The 21,704-nt window shown below is 40.4% G+C and overlaps 1 protein-coding gene across 1 annotated transcript in view; it reads left to right on the forward strand.

Annotated features, from left to right (window-relative positions):
* The window catches only part of LOC130527820 (POU domain, class 2, transcription factor 2-like), a 39,836-nt gene extending 18,524 nt beyond the window's left edge, over window positions 1–21,312 (forward strand). Inside the window, exons 2-16 of the mRNA XM_057036595.1 lie at window positions 11,086–11,151; window positions 11,259–11,287; window positions 11,801–11,857; window positions 12,127–12,273; window positions 12,840–13,094; window positions 13,178–13,292; window positions 13,379–13,470; window positions 14,485–14,736; window positions 14,809–14,950; window positions 15,135–15,283; window positions 15,960–16,157; window positions 16,785–16,833; window positions 17,339–17,486; window positions 18,181–18,254; window positions 19,086–21,312. Coding sequence (XP_056892575.1) covers window positions 11,086–11,151; window positions 11,259–11,287; window positions 11,801–11,857; window positions 12,127–12,273; window positions 12,840–13,094; window positions 13,178–13,292; window positions 13,379–13,470; window positions 14,485–14,736; window positions 14,809–14,950; window positions 15,135–15,283; window positions 15,960–16,157; window positions 16,785–16,833; window positions 17,339–17,486; window positions 18,181–18,254; window positions 19,086–19,453 — 2,141 coding nt within the window. The 3' untranslated portion in view covers window positions 19,454–21,312. The remainder of the gene's footprint in view (window positions 1–11,085; window positions 11,152–11,258; window positions 11,288–11,800; window positions 11,858–12,126; window positions 12,274–12,839; window positions 13,095–13,177; window positions 13,293–13,378; window positions 13,471–14,484; window positions 14,737–14,808; window positions 14,951–15,134; window positions 15,284–15,959; window positions 16,158–16,784; window positions 16,834–17,338; window positions 17,487–18,180; window positions 18,255–19,085) is intronic.
* The last annotated feature ends 392 nt before the right edge of the window (window positions 21,313–21,704 follow it).

Consider the following 21,704-nt stretch of genomic DNA (forward strand, 5'->3'; position numbering starts at 1 on the left):
CAGTGGGACTTCAGTGTCCCAGAGTTTATGAAATACACCTGAGAGTGATATGAGTGTTCCTGCTTAGGTTAAATTCCCTTCTCACAGCAAGCAGCTGTCCAGCTTGTGTTGTGGACAGTGATTCAGGACCATTTAGATTCATTCCTTCACCGACTCAGCTCTTCATTTGTAGCATCATCATCATGTGATCTCGTCCCTGTTCAGAACTAACTTGCAACAGAAAGTGGTTGCAACTATTTACAAAAAATGTAAACACAAAACTCTTGCAGGTGGGCAGTTGACAGTATAGAACATTTCATGTACAGGCCTAGACATGAACTTGAAATAAAACTGGTTTCCAAGGTGATAAATTGAATAAAATAAACACACCACAGTCTGGCTCGGACTTTTGAGTTTGTTTCTCAGGTCATTTTTATACAGACAGTTGCAATATTTAATCAATCACCTGTCGCGTCGTTTGGTTGATGAACAGGAGCATCAATTTGTCATGATTATATGGTGGTATTTTATTCACACTCGTCTTAAATTACTCTGGACAAAACTGTCTGGTAAATGACTAAAATGTAATAAAATCAGCAGTAGACAGTTAAGCTTGAATAGTGAGCAGGAGACCCTCACCTGGTGTAAAACTTTCTCCTTCAAAAGATGGTTATGAGTGATTTGTTGTCTTGTAACATCTCTGCTTATCTAGCTTCCTTTACATTCCTCCATCCTGAGTTTTACTCTCTTCCTCCTGAGTTTTGCCCTATAAAATCCATCCTTGTACACAGGCAAGCGGCTCTGTCTGCGTATTGATTGCCTTAAACCAGCCTCCTCAAGTATATTACAGCCCAGTCGTCAAATATCCACCTGTAATTTTCATTAATACTGTGACGCTCATCCCGTCCACTGAGATTTCTTGCCGCCCTGTCCGCCCTATTTTTTTCCTCTGCTTCTTTTTTCCTCATCTCATCTAATTTTCGGTATTTATTCACTCATGACACACTGCCTCCGTTCCCTTTTTTCATCCATCCAACCACTGCCTCATCTCTCTGCAAGCCCTTGCCACATCATCTTCTGTCTCACAACTATCCCTCCTTTGCCCTACATCCCTCCCTCTCTAACTGGCTATTGATCCAGCCATAGTTTTCTGTCTTCTTGTGCTGGCTGGCTGCCTTTAATCAATATAGATAATTGTCTGCTTTCGCTTCATGCCAAACACGCTGTGTTTTTCTCAATGAATCCCGGTCTTTCCCTGATGCAACCTGCCGGACCCTCCCTCTTTTTTCCCTCCATGCGGGAATCCCTCCATTAATGACAGGAGATAACCTGCTTTCCTTCCTGATTTTCCTCCTCCCATCCCCCCATCCCCTTGTTCATCGATTACCGTGAGATATCACCCTGTGTGCCCCTTTCAACAAAAGTAAACATGGAGGGCCATGTGGCTCAATATGAGTACACACATTTACAAATATTCAGATGGAGAAATGCACACAATCAGACACGTATGGCTCTTCGATCAGTTTGATGCAACTTGTCTTTATCTGTACTATTTTTTTTTATACTTTTGAATGAATGTGTTCATGTGTTTTTCTGTCCTATAGCAAAATGTCAGATTTGCAGATTAATGTCAATGTAATTAATGGTAACAGATACAAATAATCTTACTTGTCATGAGGTGAATGAATAAACAGATTGTGGAAAAGAAAGTTTAAGTTAACATAACACGTGCATAATGTGCAGAAAACCAACCACACAATTAATAACAGGAATAAGTATTAATAATTATTATTCATAATTATGAACTCAAAATGAGCAAATGCTTGACCTGTTGTGTTTTTTAAAATGAACTGCAGACTGTTCTGCTTTTTCAGTGGATAAACATAAGACAAACCTTAGGGTATGTTTATTTTAACCAAGCCCCACCTTCATAATTGTAATTTATTTATCTGATCTTAGAGATATATGAATTTCACAGTCATTTGAGAGGATATAAATTGCTAAATGCTAAATGAAATTTAGTTAAAAATAAAAGTTTCCTTAATGTCCCTTGAGGGATATTCATGAATTAAATTGCAATATGGGCAATTTGTAAGAAGAAACCATTATATACAAGACAAAACTATCTTTTCATTTGATGTTTATGCTCCCATGGTCATTTGGAGATTAACACACCCCATCAACACGAGAATTTCAACCCTCTGAGATATATGTAATGCAGCTACAATAGCATATGGTCCTGCCATCTGTACAATTATACATAGGTACATGTACCGGTAGGTGGGGACGGCAAGGCCACACTGTAATTGTACAGTCCTATATAAAGGAGGTGGGGGGGGGGGGAGTGAAAGCAATGGATGGAATGTACTATATATCGTGCGACATTGTGGCCAAAGGTACCACAAAGAAACTCTGGCTTACAATCAATAATGTCTTAATAGAATGAATACAAAGGTGAGAACTTACTTTTACTAATGCAGTATTAAAGCAGGCCAGTATTTTAGTCTAAAGTGACTTCAATCAATGCTTTAATAATAGTAAAAAGAATACATTAAATGGCCTTTAGATGGAAATGGCTTGGATTTCTGTTTGGAAGGAAAAGATTCTGCTGACATGGCTTATTGTTCAGCCAACACCCACGTTCCAACAGCCTAATCGGTGCGTTAATAAGTAAGAAAACTTCAAATCATCCCCTGAAAATTTGCAGCCTACATAAAGGTTAAAAAATCTTAAAAATTTAGAATTGTATAACAGTTTATTTTTATAGCAGCAAAAATCGTGCTTTAGATCCCTCACTGTTTCATCAAATTTTTTCTTAAATAAATTTGAAATTTATCATAAAAATTGAAAGACAAAATAAAGTTTCACCTTTGTCTTGCATCTGCTCTGTAACTCCACTGGATAAACAGACTCTGACCACAGCATTTCGGCCATTTTGAGCTTATTTTATAGAGTGTGCATATGTGTGTACATGTGTTCACTGTGTCTGTGTGTAAAAGTGTGCTGGTGCAGAGAGAATGGACCCTTATCCAATTTGTACTAGTCAGTGGTGTGAAATGGTGGGAGGTCAGTCAGCCAGGCAGAGTGTGTGTGAGTGTGAGTGTGTGTGTGTGCACACGTACGTGTTCAAGGGTGTGCAGGCGGCCGTGCGTGTGCATGCGCGTGGCTGTGTGTGGAGAAAGCATTGTCTTAGTTGCTCATATTGCTGTGAAGGTGCCATATGTGCAGTTTGGCTCAGCATGCTTTCATCTATAGTAAATAACAACCAGCGCGCACACACACTTGCACACACACCACACATCCTGACAATAAAGGGCATGATTACTGCAAGACAGGGTAAGACACAATGTTGTTGTGAAAAGTATAATGGTCTCATGCTGGCATCCTTTTCATGTGTTACAGTCGAACCACATGCATGTGTATGTGCGTGTATACAGAAGAAAGACACATACACACATTCCACCCACGAAACATATACTTTTCCATTAAATTGGTTGTTATTGTGTAGTCTACCCCCTATGGATCTGATCCATCCAAAGACAGAGAGCACAGTTACTCTCTGTGTGGTTGTGATGATTATCTCTTTTCCAAACGACTATAATTGTGCATGTGGATGTGTTTGTATTTGTGTGGATTTACTACCTTTAGTTCACCAAAAATGAGGATTTTTAGAAATGTCTTTTTTTTCTCTTTTTTTTTAGAGATGTCTACATCTTTATTCAAATTTACATATACAGACTTTAAATATTTTAATATACTTTGAGGATGAATGAAAATTTCAGGTACACTTTCACCATTTTTTGTTGGGTTTTTTTTTGTATTTTTTAGCTCTCACTTTTAAATCCTCGCATAAACTGTGAACACAACTTATAGAAACCAGTCTATTGCTGCAGAAAATGACCCCTGATCAAACCCTGCAGTCAAACAGTGGGGCAGTGGGGCAGCAGGTCATTTACAGTATCTGCTAAAGGTTACACAATGCACAAAATGCATAAAACACACACAAAAAACACTTGCACAATGTCTCTCATTAACTTAATGAGCACCACAGTGATTTTCTCTCACTATAAAATATACAGTATAAATATACTGTATACCTGTGTATTTGTCCCTCTGTGTGTGTGTGTGTGTGTGTGTGTGTGTGTGTGTGTGTGTGTTGGGGAGGGTCCATTTGTCATTTGATGAGTGAACATAAGTGGGTCTAGGGCGCTCTGTTGATGGAGGGAGTGTAAAAATAGAGAGATAACAGCCACTCTAGCGCAAAAGAGTTGAAGGAGGAAGAGGGGGCAGAGCAGGGTGGCCTTGAGCACCCATTCTTCCCTCCAGTCGTCAATTTGTCCATCTCTCTTGTTTGTGTTGCTCTGCCATACAGTATATGGGTGGCTCTGCAATTCATTCATTCAGAGTACCCAACAAAATGGATTTGTCAGGTGGAAGGACTTTGTTCAGCCCCCTATCTATCTATCTATATCTATCTATCTATCTATCTATCTATCTCTCTCTCTCTCTCTCTCTCTCTCTCTCTCTCTATCTATCTATCACAATAGCATAATGTCTATTAGAAAAACAAAGTATGCAATATGATGCTGCATTTATGATGTTCAAAGCTTTTCATATCATCATGATCACTCCTGTCAATATGACATTACAAAATTGAGATATACACATTCTTAAAATCCAAACACTCCCACAACCCAAAGAATCATGAAATCATGAAATGATTTCTTTTGTGCCCCAAGGAATGTTGAGAGGTCATGTGGCCAGTAAGAAGGCACAGAAGAAGGCAAAAATACCACTCAGCCTCCACTCATCCACCATCCCATCCTTCCTCTCGATCCCTCAGGGTGATTTCAGAACCTACAACCTCATCCCATCTTATCCGTAAATTCAGAATCTGCCTGAAGTGCCCTGATCCCTGCCTCCTGGAGCTGAGGACCGTCACGCTCCCAGATTAAGGATTTTCTGATGCTGCTCCGATCAGGACAGCAGCTCAGCCTGGCAGCCAGGGATTGTGTTTTGGCAACGTGTGATTTAAAATATGTTTACTGTGTGTGTGTGTGTATTCATCACCTTTCCACTAAAAGACACACCTGGAAAGGAGCTGAAACACAGAGACAACAGTCCAAAGCAGCTACTGTGATGGACCAGCAAGTGCAGAAAGAACCAAGGACTATAATTTTTTTTCTTTATTTGTTCAGTTGTGGTTCAGAAAGACAGACAAAAAATGGCGAAAATGATTTTTTTTAAAAGTCAGGAAAATAGTGGAGGAACTGGTGTTTCACATCATGATGTGGATTTCATTCACTACCATTCCAATTGAGACATGTATGTTTTGGATATATCAAAAGAAAGGAGGATAAAGGCCCCACAAATTTACAAGTACAAAACAAGAGAAGGAAAGGGTAAGAAAGCAGAGGCAAGGGCGTGTGCAAATGGAGGGGCGAGGTGTGCAGCATACATGCAGTGGTCTCTGCAAAAGAGCCTCCAGTGATTGTAGGTCTGGTTACCCCCACTACAGGGCCCCGATCGATACAAACTCAGAGCAATAAAGCTTTCCCCCTGTCATCTCCGCGGAATACAAAATAGAATGGGGAAGGTGAGGGGGGGTTGAAGAGGGATGAGTTGCTGAGGAGGGAGGTGAGCAGTTCCAATAGCCACGCTAATTTACCCCTCCTCTTCTATGCTCCCCCATTTCAAAACCTAATCTAAACACATACCCCCTACACACTCACAAACACACCCACACACACACCAAAAGCCAATAGAGTTGATAGAGTGCCTGCGCTTTACTGTATAATTAATGATGCTTAAATAAATAATTGAAGAATTCATGGTTGTTAAAATGTAACGAGTGATGGATTGACTGAAGGAAAAATTAAAAATAAAAATAACAGCAGGGAAATCAGAACTAGCTATTCATGGGGCATTAAATAAGTAGTGATGGGTTAGACAGTAGTTTGAGAATGAAAATGGGGTGATGGTCATAGATGAAGGGGGGAGTGTATGTATTACACAGAGAAGAGATAGATGTGCAGATAGAAAGGGGCTCGGTGAGAGGGGGGTTCTAGGTAGACTGAGAGGTTGGGATGGGGTATTTAACGACAGGAAAGAAAGGACAGAAAAGGGGTAAAGACGTCGAATAAGTGCTCAGTTTAATTGGAGGCCATATTAAGGAGGGTCAATCAATAAACCTGTAACCATCTGAGGACTTGGGGCACGTGGCATAGATCTCTGGGAAACTGTTGGGCTGTTTTTATTCATCTGTTTATTGAACTCATAGGTGTAGAAGTGTACATAAAGAAAAGATGCTCTGAGTATCCAGGGGAGCTTTTTCACCCTAAACCATTGAATCATAGTCACAGTTTACAGGATAGTTACAGTTTAAATGAGTACAGACGTTTCTACCTTTGGCAACTTTAAGGCCCCATCAGGTGCTGGTCAAGCTTTTCTTTTCTTAACTGCTATTTTTCCTTATCGCGTAGGGTGCTGGGGTCTAGCCCAGCTGCACAACAGCAGGGTACACTCCTGGACATGTCACCATCTCATCGCTGGGCCTGATGTGGGCTTTTGGAGGTTCGCTACCGTGCTCAAGGGTATCTCAGCAGGGGTTTTACAGTGTCCTGTTTAAGTAGGAATATTTTCTACTTGCGTGCCTTTTATTTGAACATTTTTACATTTTCCTCCTTTTCCTTCCATTTATTTCCGGTCATCTCTTGGTCCGCTCTATGGTGCTCAGTCTACCGCCATGCTACCTGCTTAATCACACGGACAAATTTTCTTTGTGCTTTTTTTTTTGGGAGTCTATTTCATGTTTTCTTTTGTAGCAGTAGTTATCCTTTTACTTCTTGTTTTCTCTCTTTTATGTGTCACATATTCCTTTATTATTGTCTAATTACATATCTAATTTTTAGAGGCCTATTCGTCTTTCTTGTTTACTTCCACCGCTTCCTCAACCTCCATCTCTCACTTACACATCAGACATGCATAGGGGTTCTAGAAAGGGACCTAGCTTACTTTTTACACTTCCTGGTTCCACCTGTCCTCCTCGCTTCCTCCTTTCTCTTTTCTCTGTTTCCATTCCTTCATTTTGGGCTCCTTGGGGAAGGCAGTAATAATAGTAGAGAGAATGAGAGAGGTAGCTTGGCGTGATTATTGTCTTGTCGGAGTCAGAAGAATCGATCGGCACAGAAATATGTGGTGCGAGAAAGAGGTAGTGTATCGGATATAATAAACACTCTAGAGACATATTCGGAAAATGCTTGTGCACACTCATCTGTTCACCAACGCATGTTTGCACTCTCTAATGTGATCCCTTTCTGACTCACACTGGGGGGATTTTTTGCAGGATATTAATGAAAAAGTTTGCTTTATATATATATACAGTATGTGTGTGTGTGTGTGTGTGTGGTGTGTGTGTGTGTGTGTGTGTGGTGTGTGTGTGTGTGTGTGTAGTATTAATATCATTATTAAAAAGTATTAAAGTATTAAAAAGAATCTCTACAACCTTTTGAAGATAAAATATAGTGGTTACATAAATTCAGATTTAGTAATTTTATTGTGGAATTTGTGTTAAATTTGTGTTCAATCTATTTTCCACTCATATTTATATTGCCCGTCCAATAACAATTGGGCAGGCAATATAAATGTCAAGAAGAAAAACAATGGCTGAGTAATCCTTTGCTACTGTTCTAAAGGTGTAAAAACCTATAGCGACATTGGCGTGCACTGCTTTGTTTGCCTGGCACTGAAGCCTGACCCACAAGCAGGGAAACATGTTTATTTTTAATGATTAACGCCCTCACAGGTACACACAAACATGTGAGCAACAGACACACATGCATGTGCACACAATGATCTTTTGCTGCTGTTGCCTGGCAACCGGTCTGCATTTCTTGTGTTGGTGCTGCCTGACTGGTGCCTTGACCGTAGCGGCTGACCACTGCTGGAGGAGAACGAAGGGAGCAAAAAGGATGAACGGGAGGAAGCTGAGTTATAGGGAGACAAATTAGAGACCTACACATGTTTTGACAATTGGGCAGTTTATTTTTGGTGATGTTTAAAAACAGAACTCAGTGTACTTTGTTTAGATCAGCTCAGTCCTCCATGTTTGACCCTCTAATTTTATGCATTAGGATAGTTTTGCACAAGTTAGAAGAAGTTTTTGAAATTCTAAGCATGCAGATGTTACTTGGTCATTTATAACTGCTAACAACTTCGGACCATTACGGATTTGGCCATGATAATCAAACATCCCTGTGATATTGTAGGATTAGGAAAAAAATCTAACATGAGTTAGTTATCATTGTACTCAGCGATAACTCAGTCATCTTAAGTTTTTTTTTTTTTAAATTTAAAAGTGGAATAGTCGGAATTAAGGAAAAACAGGTGTTAGCAGTGAATGAAAAAATATGTGGAATTGAGTTTATTTTAAGTGAAGGGTTTTATATATGTTACAAATTTCAACATATTTGTAACATTCAATCTTTTTACTCTGGTTTCCTTCTTACTAAAGATTAAAGCAATTCCTATCTCTTAATGCTTTCACCAACAAACAAGGTATTTATCTGCCGACTACACTAATTTTAGCAGTTCTGAGTCATTGCAGCAATTTGAGCCTCCTCGGTGTATTTATTTAACAAAGAATGTGACGAGACAGGTGGGAAAGGCACTAGTGTGTCTGTGTGTGTGTATGTGTGTGTGTGTGTGTGTGTGTGTGTGTGTGTGTTAGGGGGATGGGATGGGGCATGAGATCACTGGGACCATGTGCCTGACCTTTGACATCCACACGCCAAACAGGCGCTTCAGGCGCTCGTACCCCCTACCCCCCGACCCGACTTGCAGAAACCCACGCGCCGTCTGTCAGAAGCCCATGACAGCCATGACCAAGGAGGGGTCGCTGGGCAACAAGAGGAAGCACAGGGGTGTAGGACCCCTCCAGCCATCTTACCCCCTTTCTAATTCTCAGACAGTGACCCCCCTCCTGCTTTTTCTCTCCTAACACGCACGTGTGTTAATGCATGTCAGCCCCTAAAGACAGATGCATCATCTGTCGAATGGCCTCTCTTCTCTCATTCACTCTCTTTTTCTTTATAGGTATTGGTGTGAGGGGGAGGAGGGGGAAGAGAGAGAGAGAGATTGTCATTGTCAATGATTTCTGTTCAATATATTGTTTTTTCTTGTTTTTTTGTTTGTTTTTTTTAAAAAGCAACTCATGACCTGGCCTGGACAAAACCGATTTCACTCTTAACATTATATTTAGTTGCTCGGCATGTTTACATTTGTCAGTGATACTTCAGTAACTGTCAACCAGAATTCTGACCCTCTCATCCTGAACAAACCGCTCCAGATAGCTCAGCTTTAATGGGTACCATCTTCAGCCTGCAGTTTCCTTCTCCTTTCACAGATGTTCTATAGGATTTAGAGGATCATCAAGCTGGTTAGAGATGGTCTAATGTGTTTACCTTCTACACGTTTGTCTATAATTTGATTTTGTAGTGGTGCAATCATTTTTTCCATGGTCAGTTATATTAGTTTGTTTTTTATGTTTCTGATAAACCATAACTCAAAAGCAATGGCTGTTTTCCAAAAGTTAATTTTCAGTATATTTCTTATTTATTAGCACTGAGTTTCAAGTTATTCTAGTGACCACTGGGTTGGGGTAATATGGAGGATGGGAGTGGAAAGGCCTCCTGGCTTGTTGATCAGATGGTTATTACATGATATGTATGTTTGAGGTGGAGGGTTTTACAATAAAAATCATATATGAAAATTAAATAATACAATTTATTATATTTCACATTGCTGAGATTGGTCAATCTGCTAAATATATTAATACTTTAAATAATATATCATCAGTACTGACTGTAGATCAAAGGCTAGTGTTGACCTGAGATTTATATTTATAACAGGCTTTGGATTGGTATTTATTTAAGACATTTGTAAATATCATCATGGTCTAAAAACTATTTTTAAGAACATGTTTGAGGTTTCAGATGAATTCTTAAAATAACCCGCCACCCTTATCGACGCCAGAGTTGCGGTTCGGCATTTCCAGCAAGGTGCTGCCACCATGTGACAATAGTTGTAAATGCATCGATGGAGGTCTGACAAAATGTTATATACGTTATTTAATTACTGATTCTTTTTCTCAATTTATGTATTTTATTTATGTGTTATTTTATTTGTGATATTTCTACTGCCAATACACTGAAACATCACAACTATTATTTTTCTGACTCTATGAAGATGAACGGGTGATGAGATTATAAAAGCCTTTAAATCCCTTTCTTCTTTTTTTGGCGTGTAATTGTAATTATGTAATCACTACGTCCTCCTCAGGATGTGTGCAGCTTGTTTACTGTGGCTCCCCTCAAATCTCTCCCTTCACCATTTATTTCCACATCAAGCGGAGTTCTTTAGAAAGCTTATTTCTGAGCAAAAAACAGAACTCACAGAGGTAAAGCTCAGAATTAAAGACCATAAGGGACAAGGTGATATACGGTTTCCATAGCAGCATTGCTGAGTAATGTCTGCTGCCGGGTAAAACGGTTGCTCTGTTTGGGTCAGTCTTGGTGCAATTAGTTACCATCTTTCAAAACTAAAAATTCGATTCCAAGATCTGAACCTATAAAGTTTGCATTGTGCTTTCTAATTTTGGGTTTATTACTTTTATGGAGGAATGTGTGTTTGACTGGATTTTGTGTTTACTGGCACATATTTGCTATAATTGCTGAACTTTGTAGGAAGATAATCTTTCAATGTTCCTTTTTAATAATCACACAGCTGATATTTTTGGCAAAATGCTATTCAAAAATTAAATATCAGTACAAAATATTTCCATAAACAATTATCTTTACTGCCAGCCTTAAGAAATAAATTAATTAGTCGAAAAATTCATATACTAAAACTTAATGTACTACTCAGGTCAAAATAGTTAAAATGACCTGCTCCAAATGCTGAGGTCATGTTTTACTGCTGGTATCACAACAGAGGTATTTTAAAACATTTCAATTTATGAAATGATATTAGAAATGTCCATATTATGACCATGTTTCTCCATCAACACAGGAAATAATTCAAACTCTGTGTTTGTCTGTAATTATACAGATATTAGGATGTCTAAAGCAACAGAGGAGGAGGTGCCTGTGGATGAATATCCAGGGGATACTTCAGGTTGATGCCAACATACAAATAGAGTTATATAAATAATAATTGTACATTGAATATGTATAATTATCATTATTAGACTGTTTATAACAAGTGATCCTGCTGTTTTACAGACTCTGACAGAAACAGCCCTGATGACCAGGTTGGTATTGACTTTGTTTAATGTCCAGTTCCAACCACACCTTCTTATAACTATAGCAGTTGACCATAGACCTTGATTCATTTTTTTGAAAAAGTAATTAAATGAGTAACAACTATGTTTTCTTTATCTGTAGCAAGGTGTTTGAACTATTGCCAATTGTATAAATAAAGAAATGCAATTAACTTAAATATAAAATATTCCTTTAGTAACGTTTCTTTTGGTCTAATTGCCATAATAGTTGATTTGTATGCAGCAGCGGTGTTAATATGAAGTAACTATTTTGGGATTGAAAGAATGGTTCAGGGGACCAAGACCCCCCGACAATCACTGCTGGGATCTAACACAGATCCTGAAGAAGAATGCAGTTAATAGAAAGAAAATCACAGTATTCAACATTCAACTTTATCATTGGATTATGTAACTAATGTAATTAGCTGCGATTAGATATTGTTGAGAATGTGTGATAGATTTCTTTTAACTTCCTTTTTGACTTGTTTCACTTTTTTCCTACAGGTCCAAATGATGAAAACCAGTCACTTCAGCCTCCCTCCTACAATGTCTGGTGACAAGGTATGTGTAGTGGGTGGGTGGGAGGGAGGGACGGACGGACAGACAGACAGGCAGGGTGGCAGGCAGGCAGGCAGGCAGGCAGGCAGGCAGGCAGGCAGGCAGGCAGGCAGGCAGGCAGATAGATAGATAGATAGATAGATAGATAGATAGATAGATAGATAGATAGATAGATAGATAGATAGATAGATAGATAGATAGATAGATAGATAGATAGATAAGCTTGGATTAATGGTGTAAGAAAAAGAGTAATTGACTGTGATCTTTTTCAGAGGCGGAGTGATGAGAGCTGTGAGATGACCCACAGCACCAGTGCTCCTCCTGCTCCTCCTGCTCCTCCTGCTCCTTCCTCCCAACAGCAGCAGCAGTCCCAGCACCACCACACACAGCTGATGATGGCTGGCAGTCAGCTTGCAGGAGTAAGAGAATTTATGTATTTATGCATTTATGTATTTTCCTATATTTCCACATTTATGTATTCATTACAATTATTATATAAGAAAATAAATAAAAGTAGACCCACAAAAATAGTCATCACCACTAATCACCACGCCTTTTATCAATAGACTTTAAGAAGGGTTAGATAATGAGTCAACATCAGTAGACTTATACAGCAGCCATTACAAACCCTACATTGTTGATTCATAAATTATAGTTTATTCAAGGTCAAATGTTAGTGCACTTTTTAAATGTTCCAAACTGGTCCTGTGCTTTATTGGAAGTGTGTCTAGTTTGTCACAACTGTCTTTGCACTACAGCAACACAGCAAAAGCACCCAAAGCACATGACGAACATGACGCTGCTCATTTTTCCTGCTCTGACTGTTGGCTAACAGCATCAGTGACACTTCTCTTCCTACAGTTCTTGAATTTATTGGCTTTCTGTCCTCTCTTCTTGATTCTTCTTTTTCATTCTATGTTCTATCTCTCTTTGATTCTGCCTGCATATCTTATTTCTGCTCCTCTTCCTCCTCCTCCTCCTCCAGCTTGCTGCCCTCCTCCCGACTCAACAGCAGCTACTTATCCAGCAGGTTCAGGCTCAGCTCCTGGCAGCTGCTGTCCAGCAGTCAACTGCTGCTCATGCCGCCCAGGCTGCTGCTGCACAACAACAAGCCAACCAGCAACAGCCAAACCAGTCCCAGTCCCAACAACAGCAACAACCGTCACACAAACAGGAGCAGACCGTCCAGTCTGCCCCACCACAGCTGGCCCTATCACAATCAATCCAGCTCACAGCCCAGGTAAAAGACCATCTACTACAAATTTATTCAGTGATTAAGTGGCTTTTCTGACCTTTTTATGATGCATTGGCATGTTTTTGTAGGACATCCAGCAGCTTCTGCAGCTCCAACAGTTGGTCTTGATGCCTGGTCACCCTCTGCAGACACCTGCCCAGTTTCTCCTGTCTCAACCAGCACAAGCACAGCCACCACAGCAGGGTGAGACAATCAGAATGAGTGACACACTTTCTAAGAAAACATTATTTGTTCTTCTGAATGTTTGATTGTTGATGTCACTTTCCCAGGTTTGCTCTCAACACCAAATCTAATACAGCTACCTCAGCAAAGCCCAAGCAGAATACTGACCACGCCGCCTCATCTAGGACTTCAGGCACAGGTAGTAGAAGAGCTTTCACTGCCTTCACTACTTTAGGAGGACCAGACCAGATATGACTTGCAGCAATCACATGTACTGTATTTATCAGCTTCTAGCAAAGACATTTGTTCACAGGTGGATATAGTAAACAGGCTATATAATGGATTTTGGTATTCCCGAATGCTGGTATATATTGAGTGTGAAATTGAGCCTTCTGGGGAAAAAAATAATTAAATAAAGAATAATAACAATTTACACATTCTGTATATAAAGGGATGTAATTCTTAAGTATTAAATTTTATAAAGGAGAGATAAATGAGAGAATTAAATAATTCATACTGTATTTAATATAATATTTTAAATATATTTAAAGTGGGCAACAGGGTTATATATTTAATATATTTAAAGTGAGGACATCTGTCTGTGAATATGTTTTTTTTAATAATAGTGAACTAAAATACAATAGGGGCTCATTAAAGAAAATAGTTTTTGTCGAAGAAAAGGTCAGCTTGGCTGCTTAATAATGCAAGACCTCTTCACAGTAGAAATATGTCAAATTAAATAATTTGTCTGATGCCCACAGCTGCTGACTTCTTTATAATACTGCATGAATGCATCCCCACACTCAGAGGGCTGCCATAGATTTTCCATTAAGCTTCAATTAAGTCATGTCAGACAGAAAACCAGGCTATCCCTGCATGCTGGGGTAGTTTATGCAGAGATGCAGGATGTAAATGAGGAATACAGTATGCAGGGGTCACACATGATTTCTGCTCTTAGTTGATACCTTCAGAAACTGTGCCGACTTATCCTGACTTTGTTGCTTTTGAGGCCAAGATAATCTGTATAATTTTTGAAGGAACCCAGGGTTAAATTTATGTTTCATGTGTCCTGGTTAGTTTGTATGTATTCCTTAAAGACATTACCTTAGTTTTGGGGGGGAAAAGTTTTTTTCCTTCTCTCTATAGATGCATTTATAATACTTTCATTATTTTGCATATATTGGCTAATTTTCTCTCTTCCCTGACTTTGCAGAGAGACAAGAGTAGTGATGTTGTTGAAGGGAGCAGCAGCGGCAGCAGCAACAGCAGTGGTGGCGGCGGTGGAAGTGGCAGCAGCATCGTGGCTTCCTCAGCGTCTGCTGGTGTCATGACGTCTTCACTCACACCCAGCCTGACTCAAATGGCTCACGGCACTCACATGGGGGAAGAGCATAGCGACTTAGAGGAGCTCGAGCAGTTTGCACGTACCTTCAAACAGCGACGTATTAAGCTGGGATTCACCCAGGTGACATGACGGAAACAAGAGTGGCCATGATACGGTTCCCACTCTGATACCTTCTCTGCATGTTTCTTACAGGGAGATGTTGGCGTGGCTATGGGAAAACTTTATGGTAATGATTTCAGCCAAACCACCATCTCTAGATTTGAAGCACTCAACCTGAGCTTTAAGAACATGTGCAAACTGAAACCACTACTGGAGAAGTGGTTGAGTGATGCAGGTAACCGCAGGAAATTTATCAGAACACATGTCCTCTAAAACATTGTCACTCAGTTTACTTTAATGAATGCTTTTTCTTTTAAAGTTTATTATATTTTGACCTTTACTTATACTTTGGCCTTTGAATTCTCAGTGTGCTGTTGAATTTCTTTGCCGACATATTGTCCTCTGTCTTTCTGTGACAGAAACCATGGCAGTTGACAGCATGCTGCCCAGTCCTTCCTCCATCTCCAACCCCATGTCAGGCTTCGAGGGTCTCCCCGGCAAAAGAAGAAAGAAGCGCACAAGTATCGAGACCAATGTCAGAGTGGTTTTAGAGCGTAACTTTAACACGGTACAAAAGATGTTCTACTTTACAACTAATAGTTTCTAATAGTTTCTATTTCTTAGCATATCATTCATTCAAATTTGCTACATATCTGAGATAATTACTTATTATTCAATTAACTGAAATTCTAGCCAAAAGTCTAAATTTTATGCCTGAAGAATGTGTAATCTAGTTCTTGTCTTTGTACATTTTGAGCATACAACAGTTTATTTTTAAAGTTGTTTTAAAATATGTCACCTGCTTTTACATCTCATATTACTGTACATTTCGATGCACAATGTGTTCTGTGATAAAAATCTAATTTACATCTCTGCAGTAGTGTTCAAGCCCCTGCCCAGGAAAATCTTTCAGTGCTGTTCTGTAAATGAATGTGTGGAGTTTTAGTGTCTGTTTGGTCACGTCGTGACCATTAAAACGTATAACACCGCCCTTTCACAGCCGTCAAAGGTGTGATATTGGCTGCTACAACAATAAATATAGACTACTCTGGATATTTTTCACTCTTCCACTTTCACTCAATATGTCATCTACCTCTTAGACAACCAATTTGATGGCTAATTTGACTGATGAGAGCCTGTGAGTTATTAACTGAATTAACTGTTGTGAATCGGAGTCATGATTTCTGACTTGCTGACTGTCAGATGTTCGGGGAAACCAAACGCTTTCCATTTTTCCCCTGCAGAATCAAAAACCTACCTCAGAAGAGATTCTAATGCTGGCAGAGCAGCTCAACATGGAGAAGGAGGTTATCCGCGTTTGGTTCTGCAATCGCAGACAAAAGGAGAAACGCATCAACCCGTCCAGCAGCACCACACCCCCGTTGCCCAGCCAGACCTCACCTGTTGTGACACACAAAGCCTCCTGCTACAGCCCACACATGGTACAGTCTATCAATCAATCAATCAATCAATCAATCAATCAATCAATCAATCAATCATCAATCAATCAATCAATCAATCAATCAATCAATCTATCAATCAATCAATCAATCAATCTTTATTTATATAGCATCTTTTACAGTCAAAATTGTTTCAAGGCGCTTTCCAGAATCCCAGGGCCTGACCCCAGACAAGCAACAGTGGCAAGGAAAAACTCCCCTTTAACAGGAAGAAACCTTGAGCAGGACCAGGCTGATGTAGGGGGACCCTCCTGCTGATGGCCGGCTGGGTAGAGAGGGAGGAGAGGGGGGAGGACAGGTAGAGGATAGAATAGGTAGGAGAGGAGAGGAGAGGAGAGGAGAGGAGAGGAGAGGAGAGGAGAGGAGAGGAGAGGAGAGGAGAGGAGAGGAGAGGAGAGGAAACCATGACCCAGTGGGGTGACAGAAACCTGTCAGGTGATCATGTTTCTGGACCCCGGCGGCCTTGGCCTATAACAACATAGCTAAGATGTAAATCTATTTAATACATTATTGCCTGTACAGTGATCTCACTGTTGACCTGCTATTTATTTGGGTGATAAATGACAGAAAGGGCTGATTTTTCTTCCCTCCGTTCTTCTCACTCTCCAGATATCAAGTCACGGTCTGTCCCAGGTCACCACCAGCCTCAGCACAACAGGTGAGGTGTAATTATTGTTTGTGCCTGTGTCGAGTCCTGTCAATAAATAATTAAAGGTTAGTGCAGCGCTTCGCAATTGTTGTCTTGGACCCTGAGGTCAGTCACATGAAGATTAAAGTGATCCTGACTTTATTTTGAAGAATTTCATGTTTCTGTGTTGCTGGGTTGATGAAAACAGAAACATCATCACTTTCCCACAACGTGATATCCTTAAGAGATTGAAACAGAAAACAATGATGTTTTGTTGACCACAGCATGGAAGTCGTACTCCCATCCTGAGCTGTTTACCTCCTTGAGTTATGATTCTTCGTCATGATTTATAGAGCTCGCTGCAACTCATCCAGAGACCCACCGTTAAGGCAGACAGGTTGAAATGTAACAAAACACAGCCATCGATGTATTGACCTGTTGGGCTGTGGAGAATATGCTCTCTTCTCTGTAAATCATCTACTATACTCCCACAACAAACCTATCATCCATGTTCTTCTTTATTTCTATACCCAAGGGACCAGTTTGTCACCGTCAGCATCAGGTCCTATGACTCCTGCCAGCTCCACAGCAGCTGGTTCTGCCTCTTCAGCTGTGACCCCACCCCCAAATAGCACAGCCAGTCCAGCCCCATCCAACCTTGGCCCTCATGGACTAAGCACTGGGTGAGTTTTTAAATATCTAGTATGGAGTAATGAAATGTTACCCCTGTTTTGTAAGGACTGACTAAGCTCTCTGGTTGCATTGGTGCTAATAATCCATTTATTATGCTACTAATGCACCGAGAAATGTGTAGAAAGATGGAAATAGGTGTCAACTATAGCCTGGCATCGTAACAACATCGCACAGACTAGTAGCATCAATCACCAATATAGTAGAACTGGACATAGCAAAGGTTTGATGTCTGTTAAATTAGTGCTCAGAGGGCCACACTGCGAGGTTTTAGATGATAGGGATGAAAAGATTTTGCTAACAGCTTTTTGCATTCATTTGGTGGAGGAAAAAAACTAAAATGTCAAGCATTTAGTAACACAAGAAATAAATACATATTAATGTCCAATATTTTCTCTGCTATTGTGGAATTCAAATGAAACAGCCTGTTATTGACTTTTCTTTCCTTTTATATCATAAAGTAGATTAATTTTATATAGATTTATTTTTACAGTTCTTGGCCTAATTTGAAGCAAAAAGAAAGAATCAAATGCAGAGCCATACAAAAAATAGGTGCAGCACTAAAACAAAAACTGCCTTAGTTCTGCCTAGACACACCAGAAACATAACTTCTTTGTCCCACTGTTTCATCATCTGTATGATTGCACGTGTGTTAATAGCAGTTTCTGGTGTACACACATTTTCTAGGAACACAATGATGGGCGTAAGCACAGCAGTGAACCAAGCCCTCATTGGCAGCAATCCCTTGGCTACCATGAAAGGTAGGTGTGTTTGTGTGTGTGTGTGTGTGTGTGTGTGTGTGTGTGTGTGTGTGGTGTGTGTGTGTGTGTTTCAGTATGCAGTCCAGCCTCGAGAGTCTTCCTGATCCTCCATTTCTAAAGGCCACTTCCCATTTCACCTTTCATCCATTCTGTCTGAAATGAATTTCCTTGCAGCCATACTCCTTCTCCTCTTCCTGAGAACAAACTTCTTGAATCACTCAGTTTGGAGAAAGATTCAATTTGATTCTCATACAAAAGCCTGTTATTATTACAAAGTGGCAAGAGCCCCTCGTGGCAAAGCCAAGTCAGCCCAACACAGTCAACAGTCACAATCCCTGAGGCCTGTTGGCTAAATCAAAAAATCTTTTTGAACAAGAGGAACAGCTGTTAAATCGATTAAGCATTAAATATAAGAATCATTGCTTTTTCCATATAGTGCCGATTTAAGCCTTCATCCTCTTTGTACCACAGCATCATCATTTCATGCCAGCCTCCTGTGGGCCATGTTTTGATGAAATGGATACAGTTAGTTAAAAAAACTGCAACTGTGGCACTGTCGCAGCTGGGATTCTGTCCTACCAGGTAAACAACGTGGGATCCCACTTTCCTTGGAGGAAGCATTTTGTGCCTGGTAGGACAGAAAACCTGGCTGGACTCCAGCCTCAAGGACTGGATTTTGGCACCCCTGCTCTCCCATATAGACCTGCTGCATTCACTGAAACTGGCTGTTGGCTTCCTCCCTTTCTTTTGTTTTTCCCATTTTCTGTTCACTGCACTTTTCCTCAACATCTCTTTTCATCGTGTCTTCTCTCTGGTCCTCTTATTCATCAGCGCTGGCAGCCAGTGGAGGACAACTGCCCATCTCCAGCCTTGAGGAAGCAGGTCACATGCTTCTGAGTGGCCCTGGGGGTGCCACGGTCCCCACTGCACTTCGCCCATCTCTCTTCCTCAACCACCCTGCTTTTCTCCCTATCGTGACTGGCTCCATGGCAACAGTCTCTTCACCTGTGATGGGGCTGTTCAGTGGCAGCAACAGCAGCGTGCCACGGCCCACCTTCTCCCAGTCTTCTTCTCCAGGCGCCAGTAACCTCATGAGCCCGACCTCATGCCCTGAGGAAACTCCCTGTTCAAGCCCTGCCTCTTTTTGCTCCTTTAGTGAAGCCCCGTCACCACCCTTGGGAGGGACCATGGCTGATTGATCAAAACCCAAAGTTTCTGATTTTGGAGGAAGAAGAGGAGGAAACGGAATGGAGCTTTAAAAATCTGATTTAACAACCTCGCCTTTGAACCAAAGCCATCTCTCTGTCTGATCCATCGCTCGTTCCAGCTCTCTGTTTCTCCCTGCTGAAGTCTACCGAAGCCAAAAAATATATACAGATGAAGAGGGATGATAGAAAGAGAGAGGGAGGAGGGAGAGGACTGCTGAGTGGAGGTGTAGTTTTAAACCAAATAATGACCGACAGCTGGGAGGAAAGACAAAGCTGTTTAACACAGTGTTGGAGAAAACAGTCAACCTGCATTTAAAAAATGAACTCAAAGAGGGCAGGGTTATAGAACAAGACTGTGGGGGGGGGGAAGGGGGAGCCTAAAAAAGACTTAATAGGAAAGCCAGGTGGTCAAAGAAGACAGACACTTAACAAAAAATTAAATAACTCTCCAAATACCAAATACTGAAAACCAAAAACAAAAAAGGGAAAGAAAAGCTTTAGTAATAAAGACTTTTTTTTTTAAATATTCCATTCATGCCAACCAGTTCCCATTTTAGTTCTGATTTCCATTATTTATATTTTTAAATTATTATTTCTAGGAAGAACTTTTACAGAACATCTATTTTTATATTATTTTCTATTTATCCCATTTCTAGCCACATTTGAATATTTGACAGTTGATCCCTCATACAGGATATCTAACTACCTCTTCACAGTACGAACCTCCTGTTTCACAGACACAGGCTAGATTTGCCAAGTTTCATTAGATAAGATGCCAATTTATGCATTTTGTTTTAAATAGTTCCTTCAAATGACTGAGCGGTGGTGTGTAGTACTACACACCCAATAAAAGACCCTGTGTGTGTCACATGAAAATTCAAGTTTAGCCTTTAATGCAAACATGTCAGGTGATTTTAGGTGGCTTATTTTCTGTCCCAGGCAGCATTTATTCTATCATCATCATCATTATTTGCATTATTCTTCAGAGGAAATGTGAACACTTTTGTATGTCATTCACAAAGAACTCAAGATAGTCAAATACAAATGAAATCAGAAAGGAAGGTCAACTCGCATTCCTTAGAGTTTCATATCTGAGCCATTATTTTATTGGTAATCTACAGCATCGTTGGTCTTGTATGTCTTCAGTTTTCAGCCATTTCACTGATGTGCTGATGTCCTTTGTGTTAAAATTGAGTTGTATTGTGACAGAAGTCTTTATACTGCCAAGCAAAAAGCATACAGACATCATCTTTTCTCTCTTTTTACTCTGGATTATTTGTATTCTTGTATTTATTATCATTCCATTCCATCTTCATCACCATCATCATCATCATCATCGTCCAGACTGCTTATCTACCAGCAGACAGTCACTCTTGGATACCAAAGCTTTGCCTCTGGCTGTGTCTCTGGACTCACCTGGGAGACGAGTGTCCAGATGAACCCTCAGTGATGTAAAGGGGGAAATGTGCACACAGGCACACACAGCAAGTAAAAAACCAAGCCAAAAAGGAACAAAAGACAGAGGTGAACACCGGCAACCCCCCTCCCAATACTGCCCCAGACCCTGCCCTCATCCAACACACCCCCACCCCTACCCGTGTCCCTCCTTTGTGTCCAAAGATCAGATCTAAGGGCAAGACTAAAGAGAAAGAAGACGAGAGCCCAAAGCTGAAGGGGAGGAGGAAAAGAGAGCAGAAAGAGGTGTGCTCGAAGCAAGTGTGCCAAAACCAAACAAGAAGTAAACCAAATGCCACCACTGCTGCTCCTACTTACAGTGTGTGTGAATGACTGAACCACTGCAAAACCAAATACAGAGGAAGAGGACGAGGGAATAAAAGGGTGATCTGTGATTGCTGTAAATGTGTCAACACACACAGATTCCCCCGCTGGAGACCTCACATTTCTTTTTTGTGGATGGATAAACCGTGGAATAACCTCAACAAACAGACTTGAGAAAGCATTTTTTGTTATTGCTTTCCATAGTGTGCTTGTTAATAATGTATGGATTAGTCTTATTGCTTTTTACTTATTATCCTATGGGGGGGGGGGGGGGGGGGGTCGCTGATGGTCTTCTTCTATGCTTTTTGATTGTGCTCTGGGCTTTTACATTTGTTAATGGATGAAGAGCGCAGTGGAAATGTAGCTATGGAATCTTTTTAGCAACCTAGAATGTTGTGACAAAGCCAAACTGGAGACTGAAAGTTGATTTTTAACTTATAGACATGCAACAATTCCAAATAGA

This window comes from Takifugu flavidus, chromosome 6 (assembly GCF_003711565.1).
Source record: "Takifugu flavidus isolate HTHZ2018 chromosome 6, ASM371156v2, whole genome shotgun sequence".
NCBI lineage: Eukaryota > Metazoa > Chordata > Actinopteri > Tetraodontiformes > Tetraodontidae > Takifugu > Takifugu flavidus.